General features: G+C 41.4%; 1 protein-coding gene across 7 annotated transcripts; it reads right to left on the reverse strand.

The window, feature by feature from the left end:
- Positions 1–1,652: 1,652 nt before the first annotated feature.
- LOC110502811 (dual specificity phosphatase 29) lies at positions 1,653–16,721 on the reverse strand. 7 transcript variants are annotated; one of them, XM_090217356.1, is made up of 5 exons: positions 16,594–16,721; positions 14,673–14,737; positions 11,423–11,659; positions 4,432–4,652; positions 1,653–3,246 (listed from the first exon to the last, which is right to left on the reverse strand). In XM_090217356.1, the coding sequence occupies exons 3-5, from the start codon at positions 11,587–11,589 to the stop codon at positions 3,044–3,046; spliced, it is 591 nt and encodes a 196-aa protein (XP_090073482.1). In that variant the 5' UTR covers positions 11,590–11,659; positions 14,673–14,737; positions 16,594–16,721; the 3' UTR covers positions 1,653–3,043. The 7 variants fall into 7 exon arrangements, with proteins under 7 accessions (XP_090073482.1, XP_090073484.1, XP_090073480.1 ...); XM_090217358.1 differs by having other exon boundaries at positions 11,423–11,656; positions 16,594–16,702; XM_090217354.1 differs by having other exon boundaries at positions 11,423–11,656; positions 14,663–14,737; positions 16,594–16,699.
- Between the last annotated feature and the right edge of the window lie 1,488 nt (positions 16,722–18,209).

The raw sequence follows: 18,209 nt of genomic DNA on the forward strand, positions 1-18,209 counted from the left end.
TGACCTTAGCCTTAGTGGCTGACTAACTTGCATGTAGGGGAAAACTTCCTCAGTCATAGATTGCATCCAGAATGGCATCCTATTGTGCTATATTCTTTTATGAAAGTCCCCAATGCAGGCTCTAGTCAAAAGTAGTGCACTATATAGCGAATAGGGTACCATTTCAGATGCAAACATCTACTCCTAAACAGAGCTGGGAACTTAAAAGTTATCCTAACTTTTCCTTCGCCAAACGATATATCCCATATTCACTCGAGTGAACAGGGTATGCCAAGCACCTGTTCAAGCATGAGAATGATTCCTTGGAATTCTGTCAGTTAACATATCGCAGTCTTAAAGAGAGGGCCGTGGGATTTTGTGCGTCATTCTATATGAAAGAGTAGGCCTATACTTAAAGTCATATAGTCAAATAAATATGTAACTTTGATGGGTATTTCTAGGAAGAAGAATCTTTTGAAATATGTCTAGTAATAAGATGGGGAAAGGATGGTAAAATAGTACAAGTCTTGAGTTCCCCGTTGTATGATGATATACGTCATGCATGTTAGTTTGGCTGATCTTTTAAAGGCTCCTCAATGTGAGCCACAGAACAGAAGTCCAAAAGTAATGATGATTGCAGTGTGGAAAGGAGTTGAATGAAGCCTTTTTCCATGTCAAATTTCAGTTTTACACCATCAAGCCCCTCTCTTCTTCCCTTCACATCTTAATGCTCTGGCACCATTTGTTCTGACAGTGAAATCATTAGACCTGTGATGTTTATTTTATTATGACAGCGAGCGTCTCTCCTCTACAGTGCGATGCTCTGGAGTGCAAGCATCTCTTAAGATGGCTCCATCTCGTTTCATTTCTTTTATGAACCACAGTTGGCACATTTCTGGTATAGTAAATTAACCCTCTTACTTAAAGACGTCACATCTTACCAGCTTCAGTGGTAGATTTAAGCAGTTTAGGAAAACATTTTGGAGGAAGGGAGTGACTGAATAAGTGTAATGTTTATTTCTTTATAAAGGTATACAGGCACATCAATATAACCTACATGTTGTTCAGTCTATTAGCTTCCATCGGTCTGTATATTTATCATATCAAGCAAAAATAGAACCACGAGAATATAGCATGCTAGTGTTGTTGTATTAGATAGATGCTGTGATGTCCTACAACAATAGTCTTTCACAATTATAACGTGAGTCATTATTCATTTCCCCGTTCTCTCCAGAGTCAAGGATGTATCCAGATGGTACAGTTGGCTCAGGCATCCAGTGATGGGGAGAAGCTGAGAATCTCTTGGGCCAGGCAGGGTGGGTGGTTCTGGGCTAGGTTTCTCTCTGGTGACAAAAACCGTGTTGGAGGCCAGGGCAACAGCAGGTGGTGGAGAGAACAGAACTGCACCATCGTACCCCTCCAGATGTGATTCTGCTAATTGAAGCTAATTAGAGAACCTGTTCTTCAGACTGTCGTCGTTAGCATTTGGTGCTCATTGCAATCTCTCATTTCTAATGTTGGTTTGTCGTAGAAAGAAGAACATTGGTTCTAATGAATGTGTTTTTATTAACTTTTATAATTTATTTCTGTGGTTTTGTTCATTGTCTCTGTAGGTACACTTGTTCATTTCGGTTTGTACTCATTATTGTGAAGTAACAAGTATCACACAAGTCTTTGTATTTGTATTTATTGTTGCTGCCAAGGCAGCAGCTACTTTTCCTGGGCTCTGGCAAAATTAAGGCAGTTATACAATTTTAAAAACATTACAATACAGTCATTACAGAATTCACAACATATTAAGTGTGTGCCTTCAGGCCCATAGTCCACTACCACATATCTACAACACAAAATCCATGTTTAAGTGTATGTATAGTGAGTTTGTTATCATGTGTCTGTGCCTATGTGTGTTACTTCACAGTCCCCGCTGTTCCATAAGGTGTATTTTTTGACCATGACAGTTTAAAATCCAGGGTTATTCCAAGCAGTTTAGTTACCTCAACTTTCTCAATTTACACATTATTCATGATGAGATGTAGTTGAGGATTAGGGTTTAGTGAATGATTTGTCCTAAATACAATGCTTTCAGTTTTGGAAATATTTAGTACTAACTTGCTACCCATTTCTAAACTAACTGCAGCTCTTTAAGTGTTGTAGTCATTTCAATTGCATTTCAGTAGCTGACGTGTGTGTGTGTGTGTGTGTGTGTGTGTATAGTGTTGAGTCATCCGCATACATAGATTTACTTACTCAAAGCCAGTGGCTTGTTGTTAGTAAAGATTGAAAAAAGCAAGGAGCCTAAACAGTTACCTTGGGGAATTCCTGCTTCTACCTGGATTATGTTTGAGAGGCTTTTATTAAAGTACTCCCTCTGTGTTCTGTTAGACAAGTAACTCTTTATCCACAATATAGCAGGGGGTGTAAAGCCATAACCCACAGGTTTTTCCAGCAGAAGACTATGATCAATAATGTTAAAAGCTGCACTGAAGTCTAACAAGACAACCCCCACAATAATTTTATAAATTTCTCTCAGCCAATCATCAGTCATTTGTGTAAGTTCCATGCTTGTTGAGTGTTCTTTCCTATATGTGTGCTGAAAGTCTGTTGTGAATTTGTTTATTGTGAAAGGGCATTGTATCTGGTCAAACACCATTTTTTTACAGAAGTTTACTAAGGGTTGTTAACAGACTGATTGGTCGGCTATTTGAGCCAGTAAAGGGGGCATTCCTATTCTTGGGTAGCGGAATGACTTTAGCTTCCCTCCAGGCCTGAGGACAAACACTTTCTAGTAGACTTAAATTGAAGATGTGGCATTATCGTACGCTATTATCATCAGTAATATTCCATCCAGGTTCCATCCATCCAGACCCCGGTGGCTTGTAATTGTTTTTAGACAACAATTTTCTATGAGAAAAGTTGAATGTGTTGATCACATTAGCAATGGATTTATTTCTGACACATCTTTACACAAAATAATAAAACCATCTACAGTATGAGTATAGTGACTGCACAGTCGTCCCCTCTACACTATTAGACTATCCATCTATGTCTCATCAAAAACGTGTTCTCATTGTCGTCTAGCCTGGTAGTGGAGTTGTTTGTCCAGGTCTCGGAGCTGCTCCAGGAATCCTGCGTTGGGACAGATGTTTCTGTTTGCAGCCACAGCCTTGATGGCATCCACCAGGGTCAGGTTCTTATCGATCATCAGGTAGGCCAGGACCAGAGAGGACGAGCGACTCAGACCCATCGCGCAGTGGACCAACACATTACCTGCCAGGGCCGGGGAGAGAAGAAAGGCTGCACACTTAGCTCTCATTCAGTTGAAGGAGGACACAGGTACATGGGTAATTTCATCATATGTAAAACATATTTACATACAGTAAGTACGGCAATACTGTATCTATTTTGTTTACCAAAGTGATGTCTTGGCTCACCCAAATCCCTGGCAACATTTACTGTATCATATTTAGTAGAATAACATCTCATAGATGACTTGTTGTTTATTTCATATTGTGTATTTTTTTTTGTCAAACAGCATTACAGACCTGTAGGCTTAATATCAAAATGGAGTAATTTCTAAATAGCCTACCTCCCCAAAAGTTTTCTTTCAACAATGTTGCAACAAATGTTTCTACACACGGTAATCCGTGGTTTCTTATCATGCTTTGGGGCTTAGGGCCCATGGGAGCGGGTAATTGAACTGTCTTCCAGGCTGTGTGTTTCTGCTAGGGATTACTGTAGGCCCTGCTACACACTAGAGGGCTAGTCCGATCAGCCAGTCAGTCAGCATGTCGAGGAGGGGAGGCATAACCTGCGTTCCAAATAGCAAATTATTCCCGACATAGTACACTACTTCTGACCAGGGCCCATAGGGAATAGGCTATAGGGTGCCATTTGGAACGCACATCTTAAAACTTTCATGTCAGATACCGGATGCACTCTGCATAACGAGGACAGGAAGTAGCAGCTCTGCTAAAGCACAAGGCCACAAACATAATTTTGTAATTTCCATGTCCAATGAAAGTGTTGCTTACAAATTACCAGAAAAATCTATTTAAAGTCAATATTCTTGTCCAAGGTCCCCGGCTTATGAGGAGATTACTGTGGGGTATGATATTAGCTTGATATTATGTTTTAGCAGCTTTGTGATTTGCATTTTAACTGCTAATGGAATGGAAGGTAGGATTGTTGCATGTTGTTGGAACTAACAGACTAATGATGTTTGAATATAATTCATTCACAAACAATGTAATCTCAAAGGTAATTTTAGAGAAAATGATACAGAGCAAAAAACATGCACAGAATAGAAAGTCAGAGATGATGCCCTCTGCATGGTAAAAAAAAGATCATTAGGTTGGCTGGCTGTAAAGCACTTGGTCAACTGATAATGTAAAAGGGGCTTTGTAATATACATTTGATTGGTTGATTTGATTGACTGGTTGGCTGATTGCTTACTGGTGGGTGAGCTCAGGGCGGTCTTGATAAATTTGGCCGCAGAGTAGAAGAATGTACTGAGGTCAAATGAGGGCATGTCGAATGCCTCCACTCCATGGTAGGATATTTTAGTGTCCCTGTAGTAGCTGGCACCTGTGTTCACATTAAACTTCCCATCCGCTGCGTTCAAGACGTGGGTGATGTGATGAGTCCGGAGTGTCCTCTTGTCTTTGGCTGCATACCTAACAACACACAAGACCATGTAAGTGGTATTGGTAATACCCAGCCATCGGGTGTCTGACTTGAGACATCTTAAGACATCATTGTTCTAAAGATGTCTGGTTGGTTATCAAATCAAAATGTATTTGTCATGTGCGTCTAATACAACAGGTCACCTCCCTGGTCACCTTACAGTTAAATGCTTACTTATAGGCTCTAACCAATAGTGCAAAAAAAGGTGTTAGGTGAACAATGAAACAACAGTAAAAAGATAGGCTATAAAAGTACATACAGACACCGGTTAGTCAGGCTGATTGAGGTAGTATGTACATGTAGATATGGTTAAAGTGACTGCATATATGATGAACAGAGAGTAGCAGTATCATAAAAGAGGGGTTGGCAGGTGGTGGGACACAATGCAGATAGCCCGGTTAGCCAATGTGCGGGAGCACTGGTTGGTCGGCCCAATTGAGGTAGTATGTACATTAATGTATAGTTAAAGGGACTATGCATTTATGATAAACAGAGTAGCAGCAGAGTAAAAATAATGGTTGGGGGGAGGCACACAATGCAAATAGTTCGGGTAGCCATTTGATTACATGTTCAGGAGTCTTATGGCTTGAGGGTAAAAACTGTTGAGAAGCCTTTTTGTCCTAGACTTGGCACTCTGGTACCACTTGCCATGCGGTAGTAGAGAGAACAGTCTGTGGCTGGGGTCTTTGACAATTTTTTAAGGGCCTTCCTCTGACACCGCCTGGTGTAGAGGTCCTGGATGGCAGGCAGCTTTGCCCCAGTGATGTACTAGGCCGTATGCACTACCCTCTGTAGTGCCTTGCGGTCGAGTCCGAGCAATTGCCGTACCAGGCAGTGACGCAACCATGCACTTGATGTTGAAGCTGTAGAACATTTTGAGGACCTCAGGACCCATGCCAAATCTTTTTAGTTTCCCGAGGGAGAATGGGCTTTGTCGTGCCTTCTTCACGACTGTCTTGGTGTGTTTGGACCATTCTAGTTTGTTGGTGATGTGGACACCAAGGAACTTGAAGCTCTCAACCTGCTCCACTACAGCTCCGCCGATGATATGGGGTGTGCTCGGTCCTCCTTTTCCTGTAGTTCACAATCATCTCCTTAGTCTTGGTTACGTTGAGGGATAGGTTGTTATTCTGGCAACACCCAGCCAGGTCTCTGACCACCTCCCTATAGGCTGTCTCGTCATTGTCGGTGATCAGGCCTACCACCGTTGTCGTCTGCAAACTTAATGATGTTGGAGTCATGCCTGGCCATGCAGTCATGGGTGACCAGGGATTACAGGAGGGGACTGAGCACGCACCCCTGTGGAGCTCCAGTGTTGAGGATAAGCGTGGCAGATGTGTTGCTACCTACCTTCACCACCTGGGTGTGGCCTGTCAGGAAGTCCAGGATCCAGTTGCAGAGGGAGGTGTTTAGTCCCAGGATCCTTAGCTTAGTGATGAGCTTTCAGGGCACTATGGTGTTGAACGCTGAGTTGTAGTCAATGAATAGCATTCTCACATAGGTGTTCCTTTTGTCCAGGTGGGAAAGGGCAGTGTGGCGTGCAATAGAGATTGCATCATTTGTGGATCTGTTTGGGCGGTATGCAAATTGGAGTGGGTCTGGGGTTTCTGGGATAATGGTGTTGATGTGAGCCATTACAAACCTTTCAAAGCACTTCATGGCTACGGACGTCAGTGCTACAGGTCTGTAGTCATTTTGGCAGGTTGCCTTCGTGTTCTTGGGCACAGGGACTATTGTGGTCTGCTTGAAACATGTTGGTATTACAGACTCAATCAGGGACACCTGCCAGTTGGTCAGCACATGCCCGGAGCACACGTCCTGGTAATCCGTCTGGCCCCGCAGCCTTGTGAATGTTGACCTGTTTAAAGGGCTTACTCACGTCTGCTATGGAGAGCGTGATCACACAGTCGTCCGGACCAGCTGATGCTCTCATGCACTGTGTTGCTTGCCTCGATGGGAGCATAGAAGTGATTTAGCTTATCATGTCACTGGGCAGCTCTCGGCTGTGCTTCCCTTTGTAGTCTAATAGTTTGCAAGCCCTGCCACATAAGATGAGCGTCGGAGCCGGTGTAGAATGATTCAATCTTAGCCCTGTACTGACGCTTTTGCCTGTTTTGATGGTTTGTCGCAGGGCGTAGCAGGATTTCTTGTAAGCTTCCGGGTTAGAGTCCCGCACCTTGAAAGCGGCAGCTCTACCCTTTAGCTCAGTGCGAATGTTGCCTGTAATCCATGGCTTCTGGTTGGGGTATGTACGTACAGTCACTGTGGGGATGACGTCCTCGATGCACTTATTGATAAAGCCAGTGACTTATGCGGTGTACTCCTCAATGCCATCGGAAGAATCCCAGAACATGTTCTGGTCTGTGATAGCAAAACAGTCAAGGAAGTGCAGCATATGCTCCATCTGACCACTTTTTTATAGACCGAGTCACTGGTGCTTCCTGCTTTAATTTTTGCTTGTAAGCAGGAGTCAGGAGGATAGAGTTGTGGTTGGATTTACCAAATGGAGGGCGAGGGAGAGCTTTGTACGTGTTTCTGTGTGTGGAGTACAGGTGATCTAGAATTTTTTTCCCTCTGGTTGCACATTTAACATGTTAATAGAAATTAGGTAGAACTGATTTTAAGTTTACCTGCATTAAAGTCTCCAGCCACTAGGAGCGCCGCCTCTGGGTGAGTGGTTTCCTGATAGCTTATTTCCTTATACAGCTGACTGAGTGTGGTCTTAGTGCCAGCATCTGTTTTTGGTGGTAAATAAACAGACACAAAAAGTATAGCTGAAAACTCTCTAGGCACGTAGTGTGGCCTGCAAATAATCACAATGTACTCTACTTGAGGCGAGAAAAATCTAGAGACTTCCTTAGATTTCGTGCACCAGCTGTTGTTTACATATATGCACAGACCGCCCCCCCCCCTCGTCTTACCAGAGTGTGCTGTTCTATCTTGCCAGTGCAGCGTATATCCCGCTAGCTGAATATCCATGTCGTCATTCAGCCACGATTCTGTGAAACATAGGATATTACAGTTTTTGATGTCCCATTGGCAGGATATTTGTGATCGTACCTCGTCTAATTTATTGTCCAGTGATTGCACATTGGCGAGTAGTATTGACGGTAATGGCAGCTTTCCCAGTCGCCTTCTCCTGGTCCTGACCAGGCATCCGGCTCTTTGTTCTCTATACCTGCGTTGCTTCCTCTTGCAAATAGCGGGGATGTCGGCCCTGTGGGGTGTTTGGAGAATGTCTTGTGCGTCGTCTTTGTGGAAAAAATCTTAGTCTTATCTGAGGTGAGTGATCGCTGTCCTGATATCCAGAAGCTCTTTTTTGCTGTATGATACTGTTGTAGAAACATTATGTACAAAATAAGTTACAAATAACGCAAAAAACCCCACATAATAGCACAATTGGTTGGGCGCCCGTAAAACTGCTGCCATTTCTTCCGGTGCCATTTTAGTGGTGATACATAGTGTTCATTTAGCCTGTGTATGCTTGACATAAAGAGTCATAAGTAAAGTCTTACCAGGGTATTTTAATCTCTGGTTGTAACCATGTCACCTCGAATCACATCACATCTTAGCAGACACTTTAATCAGTTTCTTGCAGGAATTGAATCCACGACCTTGTGACATATGTCACTTCTGCACTGTAAGACTTCTGTCATTTCAACAGTAAAACACTGTAGAATGTACAGTAAAATACATAATTGAATATGGTTGGATGTTGTGGCGGGGAAAGAGTCTTTGGCTCTAACATATTTTAAGTTGTGCCTTGTAAAAGGCTAGATTTGTTGCACCCGTGATTGTGCATGCTGTACCGGCTACATAATACAGTAACATACTGTATTTTAGGAATTCTACAAACCTTGTCCTGAAAATCTCCAGTAACTTACTGGCCAATTGCTGTGAGTAATATACTGTAATTCAAAATGGCAAAAAGTCTCAAACCTCTAATGGTTGACTGGCTACCATGTCCTTTTAATCTGTTATGCCATGTAGCCACTGTCAGTTTAGAAGCCTTTATTGAGGCATAAAGTAGAAGTGATATAAAACACCAAATATCAGATGGTATGCTGTAATATATAATTACATATTCACTATTAGCAATTTCTGATTTGGATTTCAATACAATTCAACAAGAGTACTGTATTGCTGTTTCGCTGTATATGTAATGCAGCATATTGTAAATTGTGGAAAAAATATTGTTGGAGGGGAAAGAATCGTTGGCTCATTAACATATTTTAAGGCTTGCCTTGTCAGCGGCTATATTTGTTGCATCCGTTAGTGAAAGATCTGTGCCAATTTATGATATGTGTAGTAGTTCCCTAACAATCAAATGTATATAGGGGACAGATCAGAATGGTAGCGGGTCTTAAAATGTTAATATTTTGAATATTTAACCATGTCCATTTTAGGCCTCTAGAAGTGCAAGTCATATAAAACACCTAGTATTCAAATGCCTGGTATCCAACCTGCTTGCTCCAATCCCTTGTAATTAAAGTAACATCAAATCAAACTTTATTTGTCACATGTGCCGAATACAACAGGTGTGGTGGACCTTACCGTGAAATGCTTACTTACAAGCCCATAACCAACCGTGCAATTCAAGAAAGAGTAAAGAAAATGTTTACCAAATAAACAAAAGTAAAAAATTATAAAAAGTAACACTGTAAAATAACAATAATGAGGCTATATACAGGGGGTACCGGTACCGAGTCAATGTGCGGGGGTACAGGTTAGTCAAGGTAATTTGTACATGAATGGTAGGGTTGAAGTGACTATGCATAGATAATAAACAGCGAGTAGCAGCAGTGTACAAAACAAATGGAGGGGGTGTCAATGTAATAGTCCAGTGGCCATTTGATTAATTGTTCAGCAGTCTTATGGCTTTGGGGTGGAAGCTGTTAAGGAGCCTTTTGGTCCTAGACTTGGTGCTCTGGTACCACTTGCTGTGCGGTAACAGTCTATGACAATTTTTTGGGCTTCCTCTGGGCTGACATTCTTAGTGTAATAGTACAATACTGTAAAAGTGACTGTCTTTCATTGCTTTGACATTATAGTAATTTACAGGAAGCTGACATCAAGTTACTGTGAATATCTCAATACTGTGTTGGCACTATCCAGAGATTGAGATACACTGTATCATAAAATATCTTGTAATTACATAAATGTTTAAGACCAATGTATTCTTAACTACAACAACATTTTCAATAACAGTTACAGAAAAGTTTTACTTGCTATGACTGATATGTGTTTCATTTATGAACCTTGGCTGAATGCACTGACAGTAAGTTGCTAAGGACAGGTGGTGCCCACTATATGGCCTAAATGTTAAAAAAAAACACTGGGTAATATGTCACTGGGTAATTCCAGTAATATACTGTAAATTGGATTACAGTAACTTACTTGGTACTGTAAATTAGATCACAGTGACATTTTTGTTACTGTAAAGTGGATAACCGTATTTGTACTGTAAAATAAATTATGGTAACTTACTGGCCATTTGACATAATGTTTTACAGTGTGGGCTTGTCAAAACTGCATACATTGTTAATAAGTTCTAAGGCTTCACTCTAAGTGATGAAAAAATATCACATACACTACCATTCAAAAGTTTGGGATCACTTAGAAATGTTCTTTCTAAGTGACCATAATGACCATTGTTATGTTTGGAGGAAAAGGGGGGATGCTTGCAAGCCGAAGAACACCATCCCAACTGTGAAGCACGGGGGTGGCAGCATCATGTTGTGGGGGTGCTTTACTGCAAGAGGGACTGGTGCACTTCACAAAATAGATGGCATCATGAGGTATTAAAATTATGTGGATATATTGAAGCAACATCTCAAGACATCAGTCAGAAAGTTAAAGCTTGGTCGCAAATGGGTCTTCCAAATGGACAATACTTACAAAGTTGTGGGAAAATGGCTTAAGGATAACAAAGTCAAGGTATTGGAGTGGCCATCACAAAGCCTTGACCTTACTCCTATAGAAAATGTGTGAGCAGAACTGAAAAAGCGTCTGCGAGCAAGGAAGCATACAAACCTGAGCCAGTTACAGCAGCTCTGTCAGGAGGAATGGGCCAAAATTCACCCAACTTATTGTGGGAAGCTTGTGGAAGGCTACTTGAAACGTTTGACCCAAGTTAAACAATTTAAAGGCAATACACTCAATTAGTATTTGGTAGCATTCTGACCCACTGGGAATGTGATTAAATAAAAGCTGAAATAATTATCTCTACTATTATTCTGACATTTCACATTCTTAAAATAAAGTGGTGATCCTAACTGACTTAAAACAGGGAATTTTTACTTGGATTAAATGTCAGAAATTGTGAAAAACTGAGTTTAAATGTGTTTGGCTAAGGTGTATGTAAATGTCTGACTTCAACTATACATAGGCCCACAGAGGCCCATTATCAACAACCATCACTCCTGGGTTCCAATGGCATGTTGTGTTAGCTAATCCAGGTTTTATAATTTTGAAAGTCTAATTGATCATTAGAAAACTCTTTCTATTTCATAAAAAATCTGCCGTTTCCAGCTACAATAGTCATTTACAACATTAACAATGTCTACACTGTATTTCTGATCAATTTGATGTTATTTTAATGGACAAAAAATGTGCTTTTCTTTCAAAAACAAGGACATTTCTAAGTGACCCCAAACTTTTGAACGGTAGTGTATACTTACAAAAAAAAATTTATCAACTCAAGCATCTGCTACGTGGCACTTACAGTGTAGCCTATTATTTTGAGGATGAGTTGTCTTACATGTCTCCTATGTAGATCCTGGGCTGGACCTCATCCATATGGTCACTGGTCCCTGGTTTGGTCCACATCAGCCTCTGGAGCTCTGAGGCTGGGGGAGTCTCGTACCTGCTCTCTGCCCCCTCCGAACCCCCCAAACAACTGCTGATGCTGTCCATGCCCTGGAGCATGTCTGGCTGTCTGGGTGGTGATGGTGGTGGTCTGAAACTCCTGTTGCTGGTAGAACTCCCACTCAGTCTGCTTTTGGAGTCACACATTTACATTTTTATCAGTGATTCCGATACAATACAATAACACAACTACATTAATACAATGCCAAGAAGTGTCTTTGTTCGTTTCTTAAATCTTTGTTGTAATGAATTATTTTACTGTCATGTTTTTTTTCAGCATATTTTAAATAACACTGTCATAATGACAACACATCTGCCACACTGCTCCTCAAAACAGGACCCCTAAGGGGTGTGTGCTTAGTCCCCTCCTGTACTTCCTGTTCACCCACGACTGCGTGGCCAAGCACCCACATCCTTCCGTAATATAAGCTCAGCAAAAAATAAACGTCTCTTTTTCAGGACCCTGTCTTTCAAAGAGTATTCATAAAAATCCCAAAAACTTCACAGATCTTCATTGTAAAGGGTTTAAACAATGTTTCCTGTGCTTGTTCAATGAACCATAAACAATGAATGAACATGCACCTGTGGAACGGTCGTTAAGACTAACAGCTTACAGATGGCAGGCAATTAAGGTCACAGTTATGAAAACGTAGGACACTAAAGAGGCCTTTCTACTGGCTTTGAAAAACACCAAAAGAAAGATGCCCAGGGTCCCTGTTCGTCTGTGTGAACGTGCTTTAGGCATGCTTCAAGGAAGCATGAGGACTGCAGTTGTGGCCAGGACAAAAAATGTCAATGTCTGTACTTTGAGACGCATAAGACAGAGCTACAGGGAGACAGGACGGACAGCTGATCGTCCTCACAGTGGCAGACTACGTGTAACAACACCTGCACAGGATCGGTACATCCAAACATCACACCTGCGGGACAGGTACTGGATGGCAACAACAACTGCCCGAGTTACACCAGGAATGCACAATCACTCCATCAGTCCTCAGATTGTCCACAATAGGCTGAGAGAGGCTGGACTGCGGGCTTGTAGGCATGTTGTAAGGAAGGTCCTCACCAGACATCCCCGGCAACAACATCACCTATGGGCACAAACCTACCATCGCTGGACCAGACAGGATTGGCAAAAAGTGCTCTTCACTGATGAGTCGCGGTATTGTCTCACCAGGGGTGATGGTCGGACTCACGTTTATCGTTGAAGGAATGAGCGTTACACTGAGGCCTGTACTCTGGAGTGGGATCGATTTGGAGGCGGGGGGGTTCGTCATGGTCTGGGGCGGTATGTCGCAGCATCATCGGACTGAGCTTGTTGTCATTGCAGGCAATCTCAACGCTGTGCGTTACAGGGAAGACATCCTCCCCCCCCGTGGTACCCTTCCTGCAGGCTCATCCTGACATGACCCTCCAGCATGACAATGCCACCAGCCATACTGCTCGTTCTGTGCGTGATTTCCTGCAAGACAGGAATGTCAGTGTTCTGCCATGGCCAGCGAAGAGCCCGGATCTCAATCCCATTAAGCACGTCTGGGACGTGTTGGATCGGAGGGTGAGGGTTAGTGCCATTTCCCCCCAGAAATGTCCGGGAACTTGCAGGTGCCTTGGTGAAAGTGTGGGGTGACATCTCACAGCAAGAACAGGCACATCTGGTGTAGCCCATGAGGAGGAGATGCACTGCAATACTTAATGCAGCTGGTGGCCACACCAGATACTGACTGTTACTTTTGATTTTGACCCCCCCCCCCCCCCCCCTTGTTCAGGGACACATTATTAAATTTCTGTTAGTCACATGTCTGTGGAACTTGTTCAGTTTATGTCTCCGTTTTTGAATTTTATGTTCATACAAATATTTACACGTGTTAAGTTTGCTGAAAATAAATGCAGTTGACAGTGAGAGGACGTTTCTTTTTTTGATAAGTTTATATATCAACAACCTTCCTTATGCCTTATCTGAATCTCAAAGTACTATATTTGCAGATGATACTGCAATTTATACAGCAAGACAATCTGTTCAACAGGTACAGCCAGCTCTACAAGTAGATCTGGGAAATATCAGGGAGTGGGTTTGCTGGAACCAACTTGTTTTGAATGCTAAGAGAACCAAAGTTATGTTGGTCTGTTCCATAAGGAAAAGGCCAACAACACGGTATGTGATTAAGCATGGGGGAGTACAAATTGAGGAAGTGGCAGAAACTAAACTACTAGGGGTGCAGCTAGACAACTGTTCATCGTGGTTGTCTAAAAAAAAAAAACGAATCTATGTAATAAAATAATAAACACCTCATCAGAAGGACAGCTAAATACTTACCAGGAAAGATTCTTAAGCAAAGAACCCAAGCATTAATTGGGAGTCAGGTGAACTACTGTTCTGTGGTCTGGGGAAATTCATCAGTAAGTGAGATTAGGAGGCTGCAGATTGCACAGGACAAAGCAACAAGGATTGTTTTAAGGTGCTCTTGGGTGGTCATCAATCAACAAGATAATTGAAGAAAATGTATTTTTATTTCACAATGTACACCATTTTAAAACGGCTAAACTTCAATTACAACAACATTCAGTTGATATCAGACTTTCAGTAAATACCAGGATAATATTGTCCATCTGTCTTATCCCGGCAGGAAAGAGAAATAGTTGAAATAACATTTAGATTCAGAACAATAAATAAATTGAATAATTTGTCTGAGCAAACCAGAAATATAATATAAATTCAAACAGTACTTTAAAACCACTTAAATATGATAAATTGGAAGGTTGTGCATGACTGTGTTAGACTGTCAATAGTATTTATCTGGTCAATATGTCAGTGTATTATGTATGTTATTTGTTACAATCACATTTCCACATAAAATAGTGTATTGTAAATTGTATTGTAATGTTTAAGGACTCTTGGAAGAGTAGTCCTAATGAGGACTTAAAGAGATCCTAAGAAAATAAAAATCGCCCCCAAGTCAGGGGCGCAAAGCTGATTTCCCTTATGTCCATGTTGAGCTGTAGCTCTGCTTCTATAGCCTCAGGCTAACCTGTTCTTCCTGCTCCTCTCTGCTTCACTTTTGTGTAATTAAAAATGCTGTGTGTGTGGGAAAGTGCCCATGTTTAACACCGAGGGTAAATCAAAATGTGTTTTTACCTCAACTTACCTCTAGTCTCCCTCCTCTTGCAGGGTTCATGAATTACAGTTCCTCTTTTGCTTCGGGGGTTTGCTCTAGATATAAACACATTTTTAAAAAGAGGATTGAGGAATTAACCATGCAATGACGTTCAGTACATACGTTTTTTTCTGATTATAATGTGTTATATTTAAACAATAAGGCCCGAGGAGGTGTGGTGTATGGCCAATATACCATGGCTAAGGGTTGTATCCAGGGACTGTCGTGCCTTAGCCGTGGTATATTTAAGCAATAAGGCCCGAGGAGGTCTGGTGTATGGCCAATATACCATGGCTAAGGGTTGTATCCAGGGACTGTCGTGCCTTAGCCGTGGTATATTTAAGCAATAAGGCCCAAGGAGGTGTGGTGTATGGCCAATATACCATGGCTAAGGGTTGTATCCAGGGACTGTCGTGCCTTAGCCATGGTATATTTAAGCAATAAGGCCCGAGGAGGTGTGGTGTATGGCCAATATACCAGGGCTAAGGGCTGTAATCAAACAAAATTAAATATGCATTAACATTCCACTCTTTTAAATTAATCTCAGTTTAAGGAACTGTATTGTGACCTTCTACTGTGGTATAAAAAAATAAGGTAACACGTGTGTAAAATACATTTGTCATCCATCACCATATGGAAAGGCAAAGAACTCACAAATGAAAAGAGACAAATGGTTGTTGACTATCATAAATCTGGCAATGGGTACATAAAAATTTAGAAAAACCATCAGAAATATACCACTAACCACTTTTAGGGCAATAACCACTTGAACAGTGGTAAGCGTTCCTGGTAGAGGGTGCATTTGTATCTTGTCCCCACTCAGTGAGGAAGATGATTTGGGAGGCAAAGAAATGTCCAAGGTCCACAGTTGGAGAATTACAAAACTTAGTTGCATTTTGGGGTCACCAAGTCTCTAATCTACAATTAAACGTCACCTCCATGCCAATAGGCGATTTGGAAGGGTTGCCATATAAAAAGCCTTTATTGAGAGTAACCAACACATGTAAATGCCTGGAGTTTGCTAAATGGCATTGGCAGTTGTACTGGAACGGGGTGGTATGGTCAGATGAGCCGAAAATAGAGGTCTTTGGTCATGCACACCAGCGAAAGAAGGATGCATATGCAGACAATAACCTCATACCTACTGTAAAATATGGTGGTGGATCTTTGATGTTATGGGGCTGTTTTGCTTCCACTGGTCCTGGGGCCCTTGTTAAGATGAACGGCATCATTAACCTTACCCAGTACAAGGACATTTTAGCCAAAACCTGGTTGCCTCTGCCAGGAGGTGGATACTTGGTCAGAAGTGGATCTTCCAGCAAGACATTGACCCCAAGCACACCGAAATCCACAAAGAAATAGTTAACCACATAATCAACATTTTGCAATGGCTGTCTCAGTCATTGGACTTGAACCCCATTGAAAACCTGTGGCTGGTATTGAAGAGGGCAGTCCACAAGCACAGACCATGGGATATAAAGTATCTGAAAATATTCTGCACGGAGAAATGGTCTAAGATCCCTCCCAATGTGTTGTCCAATATCATAAAACATTATAGAAAAAGTCTGTGTCATTATCCTAGCAAGAGGAGGGTGCACAACATATTGAAAACAGGGGTGCCAATAATTTTTTTACATACATTTTTTTGAGAAAAAAAATATTATTTGATCAACAAAATCTCTCTCTGCGCAATTGTATTAGTATAAAAGAATATAAGGTAAAAAAAAATGTGGAGTATGCAAAGTAGCTCAGCATTTGTATGATGAATTTAGTCTTTTTTCCTCATCATTATCAAGGGTGCCAATACTTTTGGACGTGACTTTATATCCAAATTGATGTTGTGAAGAGATTACTGAACAACAGACAGCTTATAAAATGTATATTAGACAGATGAAATAATAGACACACTTGCCTTGTAGTTTTCTTGTCAGGAAATCTTATTAAATAGGAGCTCTTGTACATGTAGGCTAGCGGCACAACTGTCTGTAGGTACTAGTAGTGTCATCTACCATGCAACTTTTTCTTTCTATTTAAATATCTGAATGATCTCAGCTCAAAATAATTCTGGCATCATCTTCTGCATACCCCAAAAGTTATGTGAGCTAGGCTACCACTAGGTATGGACAGCGTTAGAGGACACACTGTTTGGTTTTGTCGGCAGCAAGAAAATAACTTTATGAAGTACTGCTCTTGCGTTCTATGTTTCTGTTAATGGAAAATGACATTCCTTTACATTGTGTGCAGAAGGTATGAGATTACCTCATTAATTTTGACACAATGCAGAAAATGTGAAAATGTGTTACTCATGGCAAATAATCTTGAAACCTGAAAAAAGTATTCTTTCAGAACATCCATAGAACTTATTATTATGTCAGTCAATAATAAAATGAATCTAAAACATAATATTGCAGCATATTTTATTCAACATACAGTTATGTAGATGTACAGTGCCTTGCGAAAGTATTCGGCCCCCTTGAACTTTGCGACCTTTTGCCACATTTCAGGCTTCAAACATAAAGATATAAAACTGTATTTTTTTGTGAAGAATCAACAACAAGTGGGACACAATCATGAAGTTGAACAACATTTATTGGATATTTCAAACTTTTTTAACCAATCAAAAACTGAAAAATTGGGCGTGCAAAATTATTCAGCCCCTTTACTTTCAGTGCAGCAAACTCTCTCCAGAAGTTCAGTGAGGATCTCTGAATGATCCAATGTTGACCTAAATGACTAATGATGATAAATACAATCCACCTGTGTGTAATCAAGTCTCCGTATAAATGCACCTGCACTGTGATAGTCTCAGAGGTCCGTCAAAAGCGCAGAGAGCATCATGAAGAACAAGGAACACACCAGGCAGGTCCGAGATACTGTTGTGAAGAAGTTTAAAGCCGGATTTGGATACAAAAAGATTTCCCAAGCTTTATAAATCGCAAGGAGCACTGTGCAAACGATAATATTGAAATAGAAGGAGTATCAGACCACTGCAAATCTACCAAGACCTGGCCGTCCCTCTAAACTTTCAGCTCATTCAAGGAGAAGACTGATCAGAGATGCAGCCAAGAGGCCCATGATCACTCTGGATGAACTGCAGAGATCTACAGCTGAGGTGGGAGACTCTGTCCATAGGACAACAATCAGTCGTATATTGCACAAATCTGGCCTTTATGGAAGAGTGGCAAGAAGAAAGCCATTTCTTAAAGATATCCATAAAAAGTGTCGTTTAAAGTTTGCCACAAGCCACCTGGGAGACACACCAAACATGTGGAAGAAGGTGCTCTGGTCAGATGAAACCAAAATTGAACTTTTTGGCAACAATGCAAAACGTTATGTTTGGCGTAAAAGCAGCACAGCTGAACACACCATCCCCACTGTCAAACGTGGTGGTGGCAGCATCATGGTTTGGGCCTGCTTTTCTTCAGCAGGGACAGGGAAGATGGTTAAAATTGATGGGAAGATGGATGGAGCCAAATACAGGACCATTCTGGAAGAAAACCTGATGGAGTCTGCAAAAGACCTGAGACT

Source organism: Oncorhynchus mykiss, chromosome 23 (assembly GCF_057628025.1).
Source record: "Oncorhynchus mykiss isolate SJ-2025 chromosome 23, ASM5762802v1, whole genome shotgun sequence".
NCBI lineage: Eukaryota > Metazoa > Chordata > Actinopteri > Salmoniformes > Salmonidae > Oncorhynchus > Oncorhynchus mykiss.

What these genes read in the sequence shown, in the direction of transcription:
- LOC110502811 (XM_090217353.1), bottom strand. Translation starts at nt 16,643, where the DNA reads ATGTACAAGAGCTCCTATTTAATAAGATTTCCTGACAAGAAAACTACA. An exon ending in CCTGACAAGAAAACTACAAG is followed by an intron (nt 14,738 to 16,593) that starts GCAAGTGTGTCT and finishes GTTTATATCTAG; the next exon opens with AGCAAACCCCCGAAGCAAAA. An exon ending in GAGACTAGAGGTAAGTTGAG is followed by an intron (nt 11,660 to 14,662) that starts GTAAAAACACAT and finishes TGACTCCAAAAG; the next exon opens with CAGACTGAGTGGGAGTTCTA.